We start from the raw sequence: 14062 nt of genomic DNA, 5'->3' as shown, positions 1-14062 counted from the left end.
AATTAATTTTCACATGCTTTGGATATTCTGTAACTCTGAATCTAACAAGTAGACCTCGCCACTTCGCCGTTGCGTTAGCAAAAGGAAACAACTACTGTCCTAGAGTAGGGTTGAATATAAGATATTGACAAAAATTTTAGCTGCTAATGAGCACTAGAAATATGGGAGAACGAAATAGAAACACGAAAGTGGGAAAGCCAAGTAGAATATAATTTGATAGTTGCAAGACCGATATTTTTTCGAAATACATGGAGGAGCAACAGTTATGACCTCAATTATGTAAATCGAGTTAGGAGGGATGTTTTTATGGCATTCCAGATCATGGCCGCCATCTTGAAATCCGCCATATTGGATCGACGTCAACTTTTTCAAACGGAAAGAGGACCATGTGAGGTATCAAACAACAATGATTTTTTCCACCCAATCTCATACACTAATTAGTTTGTCCATATCTGGAACGGTTTACAACTTACAGTTCTTTCAATGTGGAAAAATTCGTTGTTTGTAGCAGATAACAGATAAGTACAGTGGCAATGAACATAGCTCCAGAGACAGCATTCTTACAGAACAAAATTACGGCAATGCAAAAAATGAAAGTCCTCAGCATTCATAAAGTGGTTCCGATCTCGCCACTGCGTGTGTGCATTTGTAGATTCAAACTGAAACTATAAGCAGTTGGGGCAGCACGATGAAGAGAATAGCAATATGGGTTGTCAATGGCATTCCTGGTCGTAGTAGCTACGGTATAATGTAGAAGCTTACGTGCATCGTGTACCGTTCTACAGCGACAAACTCTTTGTAAGGAGACAAGTGCAGAAAATATATTATTCTCACTCCGAGTTCTACCCGTGAACTTGGAAGTGCTTGAGAAATAGTTATTTCGTTTATTGCATTAAGCCTGTAATTCTGTGAGGTGCGTGCGTGTGTGTGTGTTAGGGAGAGTGTGTGCAAGCAACAATTATAGTCTAAAAAACGACACACCTTGGCGTTAAATAAGGAAAACATTGCTATGTACCTCCTGCAGCAGTTACAGACATTACGGTTCAAGCACAATGCAACAAAATATATCAGAACAGGAAAGAGTAATCGCAGATGACATAATTAGATTCCTAGCGGATTAAGACTTGGAATTCGAAATGGAATACAATCTGGATATTCTAGAGGTGGCACATCATGAGATAAACAATCAAGAAGCTGGTGTGGAAGCGGAACGGTATGTGAATTGCTATTGGTCGAATACAGGGAGCAGGAATTCACTTATGCTGGATACCTGAGAATTATTTAATAATGAAGAGGTGCGAAGTACAATAGTTCCACTGGGAAATCAGTGGAAGTGTGACAAATTCCAAAAGGTACCACCGGCATATTTCAACCTTTGAATGTATTTTTTTTAGACAATACAAAACATTGGCGTACTATATGTGATTATGCAATAAAGGACGAATACTTCCATTCAAAACTGCATGACAGAGATACTATTGTCACTCTGCATTCCATTGTGTACAATCAATTTCAGTCTCCTCGCTTCACAGGAATGATTCAATAAGCATTTTGTAAATCAGTATATATTGATGAGCCGATCGAATGGTTCGAAGTGCCGAAGAAGCACGCTTTCAATATTCCCGGCATTAACTTTTGTGATATTTCTGATGCTTCATTTTTCATTAGGTGCTCATGGTACTCTGCAAAATTCTGTCTTGACCATTTTATGAATGCTGAGGACTTTCATTTCTTGCATTGACGTAATTTTGTCCAGTAAAAATGCTATCTCTAGAGCTATATTCATTGTCACTATAGTTATCTGTTATAACGAATTTTTCCACATTGAAAGACTTGTAAGTTGTAAACCTTTCCAGATATGGACAAACTAATTAGTGTATGAGATTGGGTGGAAAAAATCATTGTTGTTTGATACCTCACATGGCCCTCTTTCCATTTGAAAAAGTTGACGTTGATCCAATATGACGGATTTCAAGATGGCGGTCATGATCTGGAATGCCATAAAAACATCCCTCCTAACTCGATTTACATAGTTGAGGTCATAACTGTTGCTCCTCCATGTATTTCGAGAAAATATCGGTCTTGCAACTATCAAATTGTATTGTACTTGGCTTTCCCACATTCGTGTTTCTATTTCGTTTTCCCATATTTCTAGTGCTCATTAGCAGCTAAAATTTTTGTCAATATCTTATATTCAACCCTACTCTAGGACAGTAGTTGTTTCCTTTTGCTAACGCAACGGCGAAGTGGTGAGGTCTACTTGTAAGCAATTTGTACAAAATGTTTAATGACATTTATCTTTGAATCTCAATGAATATTTTCCCCCAAGCAACGCTAACCCTGCATATTAACAAAATGTAAATATGCACATGACATGTAGATTTACAGAGTATTCTTTTCAGCAAATATACAGTATATACAAATGACCCATGTATATATATATATATATATATATATATATATATATATATATATATATATATATATATATATATATATATATATGTGTGTGTGTGTGTGTTCTTGTGTGTTATTTATGTGATAGAGTTAATAATAGTTTCAGGACTTACCAAACACTTTAGTATTAGCGTGTGATTTTCAGAACATATAGCACATATAGAGTGGTTCATTAATGTTGATATGCCCTTCCAAGTTTTAAGTTAAGAAATATTTATATTTACTAACATCCAAATATCAAGCGGGGAACATTGTAAGCATATTCGATGTTACCACTATTATGTTTTAAACACTAAATGAAGTTAGATTGTTTCAAACGTTGTTACGTTACGGTATTACACATTTTATATCTACATATTAAGTAAAAATACTATATAACGCTTGCTGTGTAACACGAATATCATAAGTTTGATAACCTGTACCAAAGTAAAAACGCAAGTGATGCGTATGGGGGTGGTACGCATCCCAGGTACTTACTAGCTAATACTATGGTCGTAATTTCGGGTATTTAAGTTGAATAGCTACAAAGTTAAAATTGATTGAAAATTGAACTATTTATAAAGCATTTATTTCGGAAAACTTCTTAGATACTTACGTTATCAACTTACGTAGTGATTTGTTAATTAGTAAAGTCATTGGTTGATGGATTGAATTTTAATGATGTTATCAGCATCGAAGCTATTTGCTTCTGCCACGAAAAACACGATGTTGAAATACAGACTGCTCCAAATACAATTTAGAAAAGAAAATATTCAAACACAAGATAAAACTACTGCGAAATAGAAACCAATGAGATTACCAAATATATGCCAACAACAATAACAATTCCAATAAAAAATAAATAACAATTCCAATAAATATTAATAATTAGCAATAATGGAGAAAATATTTAACACTAAATATAGTAAAACACAACAAAAGGTTAGAAATCATTCTTTAAGATGAACTTTTTAATCTGGGCCGACTATCATCACTGCACTATCCATTAGATCGTCTTCCACTATGTCATATTTCCAAGAAACTAGAGATTCATTACAAAAAACGTGCTGTTTTTGTTCTCTTCTGAAAAAGAACAGTGTTGTTGAGCTCGCGTATATAGTTACTAAATTTTAGGTGGCTCACAAGACCACAACTTTAAGAATCGCACGTCTTCGGGGTTTGCTACTTTAAAATACGGTAGTCTAAATTTCTGTATTGCTGTCGAAACAAGATTAGGTTCGGCACAACTAATAAAAAACATGGTGTTTTGGGGAAGCTAGCACGTCGATGCAACTGGATGCAGAATTTCTGGTCTTAGCGGAACCAAATAAAGCTAGGAAAGTATGCTTTCTTTTAAGCGAAGCTTACCATCTCCAGCGCAATATTCTGAGTAATCGTTAGTTCGCGGATACATTCGTCATGCTGAAATTTTGAACAGTCCCAAGACCAAACCGACTGGTTTCACTTGTACTTAACTCTAAAGGGCTCAGTGGATGAATAGGGCTCATCACCGTGACTACCCTGGCCACAGTTCGCACAAGAAGGAGCACTAGCATTACAGGACGAGTTGGTGTGCCAGGAATATTGACATTTGAAACAGCGCGTGGGATTAGCAATATAGGAAACAACCTAAAGTTGCTAATAACAAGCTTTCTCTTAAACCAGAAATGGTACCAATTAGAATACCAATTAGTGATTGAGTAGCAAGGAGTTCACCTAACTTCTTACTTTTGATACGAAATACCTTTACAGCAAGTTGGTCAGCCAGCTTTGATTTAATCTGCTCGTTGGTGGCATTTAGCTGGTTGAGACATATCACACCACTGGGAAAGTTCAGTAGATATGGGGCAATACAAGCATATTCAGGGATACAATGATAGGCAATTTGAGTAGCTTCACTTTGTGCATCTTGTCAACCGTTTCGACAAATAAAGTATCATTCCGAACATTCGTACATGTATATCATTTTAAGCAATATAACGTACCTTGCAATATTTGTAATATTTCCGTAGTTATTTTATATATCAAATTGATATTACTGTCTTTTTCTACGTTGAAAACGATCTGCGTAGATTTATATGGTACCTACCTAAACGTTTTTATATTTTTTGAAATAAAATCATTTAACATATCCATGTTTCAATTATTTAGAACTTTGATTTTACTCGTACATAATATGTTACAAGAAACTGTGGTATTAGAAACTAAAGTACTTCAGATGTGCATTACCTCGTCCTTCTCACTTACTGTATTACTGATATACAAGTCTTTGGAAGTATTCGATATTCGTGATACTGTAACAATTGTACATACAATACCGAATAATAAGTGCGAACATTTCAAGATATCGTTCAATGTGCCTATCCAAAACATGTAATAACCTGAAGTACTGATATTTGAAAACCTGTAAGTTCATATTGATATTGGAACACTATACGCTGGTTATATTACAGAATATGTCATGCAGTTATTTTTAAAGAAATAATAAACATTTCTGACCAGAGTATATACACTTGTTTATTACAAACTATTTCATAGTGTAACGGTTTCGACAACTTAACTTTGTCTTCATCAGACACTAACTGAAAGAGATATCTTAGAGCATAGATATTTATACTAATAGTGAAAGTACTAAAATTTTTTGTATGCATAGGAAGCCACCTGAATCGTACTTCCCCGGGCTTCATCTGCCGGCCTATTGCCTTCACTTAACCCTGAAATACACAGACAAAAAAGCTTACCTGAAATACAGAGGTGGTGTCAGCGCACCCCATACAATTGGACGCTACTAAAATTATAATACACGAACTTAAATATATTTATTTTACTTTATCATTTACATGAATACACAATAAGAGTTTGTACGTATTTTTGAACATACACAGCTATTCCTTACTGCACGAAATGCAGACTTCTTTTCTGTGCTCAGCACAGACAGCCTCTTTGCATCTGAAACAAAAAGATTTCGTTTTACTGTCCTTATTACTAGGGCACATATGACATCGTGCTTGCTTTGGAAGACTAGATGTTGAATCAATTACAGGTGACAGGTCCTTTGGAATTCCAATGATATTTCTAATACACATAGACAAATTAGTCGGAAGATTCTTCTTGAGGCTCTCCAGCATGTAGGGTCTAGCTAACTGCAACCCAAGTTTTTTTTAGAAAACTCCGAACGGATGGCTGAGAATTCCATTTATGACCGTTGATTCCTAATATAGAGGCTCCCATTATAGCTGGATCATTTTCGTTGTTACCCTCAGTGTCACTCGTGTCACTTCCACTAATTTCATAATCGACTTCCGATTATACTTCAATATTGTCATCGGACTCTGTGAATTTACCTTCAGAATCATAATCTTCTTCTAATGTGTTCAGTAAAAAGTGTGTAAACTTGCTTGAACTTGCACACACTTTCGCCATCATGCAAATAAATAAATATGCACACAAAGTATCTAAAACGAATTCCGTCAAAATTTGAATTTCACATACGTAAATGCACAGGTGGGGTGCTGGAGAACCCCACCCCTTGAATATATTCTCTTCTAAAACCAGACATTTTGCTTCACACCCACCACCGTGAATGTCATGCTCCAAAATGAGAATACACGGAATACACGGAAGCACGGAATACACGGAAGCACCAACCAATGTGCCTGAGAAGAGAGCCACAATGGCGATGAGTATAACGTCTGGGGTGCTCCAGCACCTCTCTGTGTATTCCAGGGTTAATTACCTTCCCATCTGTATTAATCTTTTCCAGACATCTGTGACACACTTGTTATTTATAATTGACCAGTTGCCTTAAAATTCCCTCCTTATCTTTCTTTGATGTCTATTGGATATAAATAACAGACTATACTACATACAACTTATTATAAATATAGCAATATAAAAATATATATAGACATTAAAAGTTAACTATAAAATATAATATATAAAACTATATATAAGTATAACAATATACAATATTAATTTATCCTATAGATCATGTATTAACAGTCCACTTGTCCAGTTCATTAATTTTCTACTTTTCTCTTTCTTTATCCTTCGTGCTTCCTTCCATTTCTTTATCATAGGTCTATTCTCCCTTTCTAGCCCCTTTAAACCTTCCCAATCTAGATCATGCCACGTTTCTTAAACATGTTTATATATGGCATTAATATCTTTCATAGCTCACATCAGCAAAATGCTGTTTAATTCTCTCTTTAAGTTTTCTCACCGTTTCCCGTATTTATATCACATCACAATCCTTACACGTCAATTTATACACTACACCTTCATCTTTCTCACGTATTTCCTTCGTTCTAGTTTTCGCTTTCTTAATCACTTCCAAAACTCTTCTTCCTCCTTTTCTGTATGTCTTCACAGCTCCTCTTTTAAGTCAGCTCTTTAGTACTTCTGTCTTCTCCCCGATGTTCTCTATCCCGTGCCATTTGTTGTTCTCCTATTCCTTTCTAACCTTTTCTCCTTCCTTTATTTCTTTCCTCTTCAATTATGTTCTTCCTTGATTTCTCTCTGTTGTACCCGTTCTGCTCTAGTAGGTTGTGGAACTTCTCTATGTCCTCCTACTTTTTTGTCTTATTCAGTATCTATTTCTACTATTCTTCTCTCCATATTCGCTATGAAGTTTCTTTTGGTGCTGTAATCCACATCACAACTTTCGTAACAGTAAACTCCTGCCGCAAATTATTTTCTATACCATCATGTTGTAAATCGTCCATCTTTTCTCTCTATAGTCATGTCCAAGAAGTTTATAATGTTGTTCTTCTCCAATTCCATTTCCAATCTTATTCCTTTTTATTTATCTTCAACCTCCTTTACGAATTTTTCCGGTTGTCTCTTTGTTTCTCTCTATATCCGTGAACAGTCATCCAAGTATCTGCAAAACAATATTAGGTTGTTTCCACTTTCTTCTATCACTTTCTTCTCCCATCTGTTCATCACAAGTTCTGACAACACTGGACTTAATCTTGAACCTATACTCAGTCCTTTCTTAATCTTGACTAGTCTGTTCCCTATTGTAAAAATTATTGTCCCATATTACTCTCAAGGCAGGTATTTTCTCTTTCTTCTAGTCTCTTATTTCTTTCCCTTTTACTTCCATCTCTATACTCGGAAACATTGCTTTAACGTCAATACTAAACATAATTGTTTTCTCCTTCTTATTTCCTATAGGCGCTAACATTCTTTTCACTTCCTCCATATTCTTTACTAAATGACTCTCTTCACCTATCCCCATGTGTTCTGCTATTTTTCTTAATTTTTCTTCTAATGGTTCTAGACAGTTTCGTCTACAGTCCAAAACTGGCCTTAGCTTAATCTCTTAATTGTGAATCTTTGGGAATCCTTTCATCTTTCGAATCCTTTCTTCTTCTTTCACCCACTTTTTAAAAACTTTTCTTCTTCGGTTTTGAACCACTTCCTTGAAAACCACATCTACGATATTCTTCTCTCCTACGACTTCATAAGTTTCATCACAAAGATCATCCAATTTTCTTTCATACCATTCTTCCTGCATCACTACCACTCCACCTCCTTTGTCCGCTTATTCAATAACCACGTTTTTCCTCTTCCTCAGTCTTTCTAAGCCCTCGCTTTCTTCTTTCCTAAGGTCCCTCTTTCTAACGTAAGCATTCTGTTTCACTATTGCCACCGTTCTTCTTCTTCTTCTTCTTCTTCTCTCTCTCTCTCTATCTATCTATCTTCATTGTCTTTCACTCCATGATAGCTCCTTCTACTGAAAACATACTTCTTTGATATTCACTTTCGTTTTCACTTTAAATTGGTATCCCACTTTTAGGAACTTTCTTCGTTTCTCCGTAAGATCCACATTTTCAATAATTACCATTCTGTTCTATTCACCCTCTGTCTTATTCTCTTTCTCTCAGCCTAATCTTTCTCTTTTCCTCCTTAACGTTAGTCTCTCCTTTTCCCTAAAATTATTTTCCTATTCTTCCAACTTCTTTACAACTCTTTCTCTTACAAACGCTGATAGTCTATCCACTATCTCGGACCACATTCTTTTGGTCACTTTGTCACTCTCTTTACTTTTCTTAGTTCTTTTTTTCTTATCACTTCCCACACCAAATCTTTTTCTAACTTCCTAACCAGTTTTTTTTTGTATTTCACTGAATCAAAATGCACACCTTTCTTGATCACTAGAATAGGAATAGGAAAGAATGTGCGGGAGGAGTTTACTGTCAGGAAAGAAGTGATGTGGATTATAGCACGAAAAAAAACTTCATAAGGAATATGGAGAGAAGAATAGAAGAAATAGATACTGAAAAAGAGAAAACGAAGGAGAACCAAGAGAAGTTCCACAACCTACCAGAGCAGAAGGGGTACAACAAAGAGAAGTCAAGGAAGAACAGAATTGAAGAGCAAAGAAATAAAGGAAGGAGAAAGGAGAGAAAGGAAGAGGAGGACAACAAATGGCACGGGATAGAGAACATCAGGAAGAAGACAGAAGCACTAAAGATCTTACTTAGAAGTGGTGGTGTAAAGACATAAGAAAAGGAGGAAGAACAATTTTGGAAGTGATTAAGAATGCAAAAATTAGAACGAAGGAAATATGTGAGAAAGATGAATGTGTAGTGTATAAAGTGACGTGTAAGGATTGTGATGTGATATACATACGGGAAACAGTGAAAAAACTTAAGGATAGAATTAAACAGAATTGGGATGATGTGAGTTTAAGACAAATTAATGCCATATATAAACATGTTAAAGAAACGGGGCATGATCTAGATTGGGAAGGTTTAAAGGAGGATAGAAAAGGAGAATAGACAAATGATAAGGAAATGGAAGGAAGCACGAAAGTAAAGTAAGAGAAAAATGGAAAATTAATGAACTGGACAAGTGGACTGTTAATTCATAATCTATGGGATAAATTATTGGATCAAAGTGAATAAAAGAAGAAGATTGAACATATTTATATGTAATTTATATTCATTTATGTAATATTATATATAGTTTAATATTGTATATAGTTATATCATCATCATCATCATCATAGGTATTTTGCCTTTATTCGCAGGTCACTTGCCGCAGCTGAGAAGCTTCCATGCTTTACTATCCTCCGCTAATCTCTTCGTCTTCGCGTATGATCTTGCTGTTTTAATGTTATCCATTAATTGTAGTCTCCTTCGCTCCCTCCCTTTCTTTCCCGCTAACCCTCTAGGGCGTCCCTCATAATACAATCTCTTCTTAGGCAATGTCCCAACCAGTTTCTTTTCCTCTTCCTAATAATATCTAAAAGTGTTCTTTTCTCACCCACCATTTCTAACACTCTCTCATTCGTTTTCCGCTCGACCCAACTAATTCTTTCCATTCTTCTCCACACCCACATTTCGAAGGCTTCCAGTCGATTTTCGTCACCTTTACGTAATGTTCACGTTTCCCCTCATACAGTACAACACTCCACACGAAGCATTTTATGAGTCTTTTTCTCAACTCTTTGTTCAAGGTCCCACAAAACAGACTTTTCTTCCTCCTAAAGGCTTCCTTCGCCATTCCTGTCCTTGCTTTTATTTCACGTTCGCACTTCATGTTATTACTGCGAATACTACCCAGATATCGAAAACTATTTACTTGTTCTATTTTCTCCCCTCCTACTTTTATATTTGACACACATCCCTTCGTTCCAATCACCATGGCTTCTGTGTTTCTAACACTTATTTTCATTCCATATTCCTCAAAGCCTTTTCTCATTTTTTTCTAACATCTTATTGATTTCTTTTCAGATTCTCCAAGAAGCGCCATATCGACTGCAGAGCTTGTGCATCTAATCATTCTACCTCCTACCGAAATGCCATCATCATTATGTAGGCTCTTTTTCACTATTTCTTCTCGATAGACATTAAATAGTGTTGGCGAGAGTCAGCATCCTTGTCGACCTCCAATTCCAATTGCACTCTCTTCCGTCAGTCCTTCACCTATCCTAACACTTAATTGTTGGTTCCTGTATAAGTTTCTTATGAGTTTTCTATCTTTCCATTCCAACTCTATCTTCGTTAGAACTCCCAACAACAATTCCCAATTCACGCGGTCAAAAGCCTTTTCTAGATCAATAAATACTACATACACCTCTTTCCCTTTTTCTATAAATCTTCCACCGATCGCCCTTAATAATCCGATTGCATCTCTTGTACCCTTACCTCTTCTGAACCCGAACTGCTCCTACTCAACATCTTTATTTGTTCTTTCAAATAACCTCCTCTTCAGTATTCGGAGCAGAATTTTAGCTGCATGAGATATGAGATTAATAGTTCTATAATCCTCGCATCTCTTTGGGTTCGATTTCTTAGCCATCGGTATCATGATCGTTATCAGAAAGGCTTTTGGCCATTCACCTGTTTCATATATTTCATTGCAGAGTCGCAATAATTCTTTCTTTCACTTGTGTCCTATATTTTTAATGAATTCGATTGGTATGTTATCTATTCCGGTTGCCTTTCCATTCCTAATCTCGGATAGCCTTTTCAAACTCATCCCGAAGAATACTAGATCCTTTATCATTCTCGCCTAGTTCATTTTCTACTTCAACATTTAGGCTACACAGTCTATCTCTACTCTCATATAAGTTTTCAACGTATTCTTTTCACCTTCCTATGACTTCATTTCTCTCGCTGACTACCTTCCCATTCTTATTTTCTACTGCCATCATAATACCTCCTTGTTTCCCATTTCCTCGCATTCTATGTCCTCGCATTTTATTTTGCAAAACTCTTCCCTCGCTCTGTCTGCTTCTGTTCGTAATTTATTATTTAACTTTCCGTACATCTTTCTGCCCTCTTCTTTATTAACCTGTTTCCACATCTTCCTCTCTATCTTTTACTGCAACATTTACTCTGTAACCCATGGTTTCTTAGCAGTTTTGTGTTCGCGGTAACCTATTGCTTCTCCTGCAGCCTGCTGTAAGCAACGTTTAATATGTTCCCACCGTGCGTTTCTACCTGCGCCTATCCTTTCCTCGTTTGAACATTTTTCTTCGAATTTTTCAACGAAAAGATTTCTTATTTCCTCGTTTTTCAACTTTTCAGTATTCAACACTTTGTTACCTACTTTTCTTCCGCCTACATTTTTGAGAAGAATATTATACTTACATGGAATTTTATATATTGTTATATTTTATAGTTTATTTTTAATATCTATATATATATTTATATTGCTGTCTTTATAAAAGGTTGTATGTAGTATAGTCTGTTATTTATATCTAATAGACATCAAAGGAAGATTAAGAGAAAGTTTTAAGGCAACTGGTCAATTATAGATTACAGGTGTGCCACAGATGTCTGGAAAAGATAAACACAGGTGGGAGGATAATTAAGTCAATGCAGGTGGCCGACAGATGACGCCCGGGGAAGTACGACTCAGGTGGCTTCCTATGCATACAAGGAATTTGAGTACTTTCATTTTAGTATAAATATCTATGCTCTAAGATATTTCTTTAAATTAGTGTCTGATGAAGACAACGTTAAGTTGTCGAAACCGTTACACTGTGATTTACTTTTTAATAAACAAGTGTATATACTCTGGTCAGAAGTGCTTATTTTTTTCTTTAGTGAGGTCCAGAGTCCTGATGGATAGAGTTATTTTTATTATTTTTATGGAAATTTCAGCAATATGTGCCTATTAGTTTATAAGTTATAAGATCTTTTTAATATAAACGACTCAACACTTATATAAGAATACCAACTCTTGTTTATTAATTGAATTGTTCTGGTGACAACTACGAAACAGATGCTTATACTGGAAGTAAGTTCAGAAGCAAGTTTGGAAATCAAGGTAAGTTAGTTAATATTTTGTAATATAGCAAGTACGCATCACTGCAATAATATTACTTTCATTTTCTTAAGTAAAATTCTACTATTATTGTATTTTCTACAAAATGGAACACACTAAAAATCTGACAAGTGTTCTGATGTGATATATTTTTATCAATAGTAAAGGGATTTTTTTTTCAATATAGTAGCATTCATTTTAGTAAAGGAATTTAGTCAAAATTGAATTCAGTAAGCACTGAATTGAAATTTGAGGGATTTTGAAAAGAATAATTGGATAGAAATATACTCCTTGACTCTTAAGACACGTGTATACTTCCACTAAACTCTCCTAATGTAATAAATTTACATACCTTATTTAAACATATACCGTTCTCTCAAGTAGGTGGCACATTTTTAAAAGTAAAGTATTCGTCGTTAATAGACAGTACCAAGTAACTTAACTATCTAGCATTATGTGAATTTTTCCTTTGGCATAATAATTTGAGTATATAAAAATTATGTTTTTGATAGGCGGAAGGAAATAATGCGAAATATTTTAACTCATATGAAAATAATTACGTGTATCTCTTATAATTTCCGAAATCAATAACGAATGATGCTCCACACAAATATCCGAACCCACCATTTGAAGTTTTATTCTACATTTTAAGAGTGAATTATCTATCGAGAAATTGTGAGTAGTAGCTGATACCTAGCTAAAATTTCTTGGTATATCCTAATTCAGCATTTGATAAGTGTATTATGTCACAGCCTGTCAGAGTGTGTCCAGAAGAATTACAATTCTTCTTTTCTTTATATAAATTGATTTCAATTTACATTTTAAATAATATATATATTTAAGGTAAGGACTACGCAACTATAGATCATTCTTCGGAATGAAATAGATCATTTCTGCATCATCAAGTTGAAATCCGTTGAACGCTAACAGAGTGTATCCGACATAGTCTAGCGTTATACGAGGTGCAGAAAAAAGCTAATTCGCACGGTAAGCAAGTAATCTTGTAAGGTGAAGAATACAAACAAGAAAAATAATAAATAATCCAAAATAGCACATATCACCATCTTAAAAGCACTAACAACTTTAGGAAGAAATCCCACTGTTAACATTTGCTTTAGCTTTCTGTATTTTGAAGATAATTTTGCACAAACCTCTTTACACTATGAATAGTATATTGACAACGGGGCATGTTGAGGTGGAGGTGTAGCTGAGGAACAACATTGATACTAGTCATTGTTTTTTTTTCACTCAAAAGAATCATCCTGGAGGTTTTTGTATTTAAAAGTTCAGAATAGCATATCTAACTAAATATTAATTCATAATTCGTGAAAGCCTTACTCGTTCTTCTGAGTAAGTGCATTGTTTCTAAGGAACCACTCTATTGATAAGTAGTTTTTAATGATTATTCACGTACGAAAACATAGAAATTCCAGTTTTTCCGGTAAAGTATAACATAATCATTAAACAAGACATTTAACACTGTTTTAAATTATAAGAGTCAAAATATTTTCTATGATGAAAAATTATCCACCACAGATATTGGTTATTTCGTTTAGTGTATCATAGATTGTAAGTGTCATGTTGTTGTGTACAAAGTACTCGCTAATAAAAGCGCTAAAATATAAGAATACCCTGAACCATAGTTGCATCAAAGTTGGTCCCGACTCTGTTTTATAAATGAAACAATTGGAAAATTTGCATATTGCTAACTAGGAAATACACATGTGGAGACAATATAAATGTAGGCACTAATAGAGTAATATAAACAAATTTATCACAAACTTGTGTGAGCAAATAATACATTTATAACATTGTTCTTTTTTCTTTTTTATATTCCGAT

The 14062-nt window shown here is 34.9% G+C and overlaps 1 protein-coding gene across 1 annotated transcript in view; it reads left to right on the top strand.

Moving 5' to 3' along the window:
• LOC145691754 (uncharacterized) overlaps positions 1-14062 on the top strand; it is a 77225-nt gene that overhangs the window by 48877 nt on the left and 14286 nt on the right. The window contains exon 5 of the mRNA XM_081767075.1: positions 12181-12225. Within this exon, the coding sequence (XP_081623201.1) occupies positions 12181-12225 (45 nt within the window). The remainder of the gene's footprint in view (positions 1-12180; positions 12226-14062) is intronic.

The sequence above is a fragment of the Thermobia domestica genome, chromosome 8, assembly GCF_964235325.1.
Source record: "Thermobia domestica chromosome 8, izTheDome1.hap1.1, whole genome shotgun sequence".
Taxonomy (NCBI): Eukaryota; Metazoa; Arthropoda; class Insecta; order Zygentoma; family Lepismatidae; genus Thermobia; species Thermobia domestica.
This window is presented reverse-complemented; position numbering and strand designations above follow the sequence as displayed.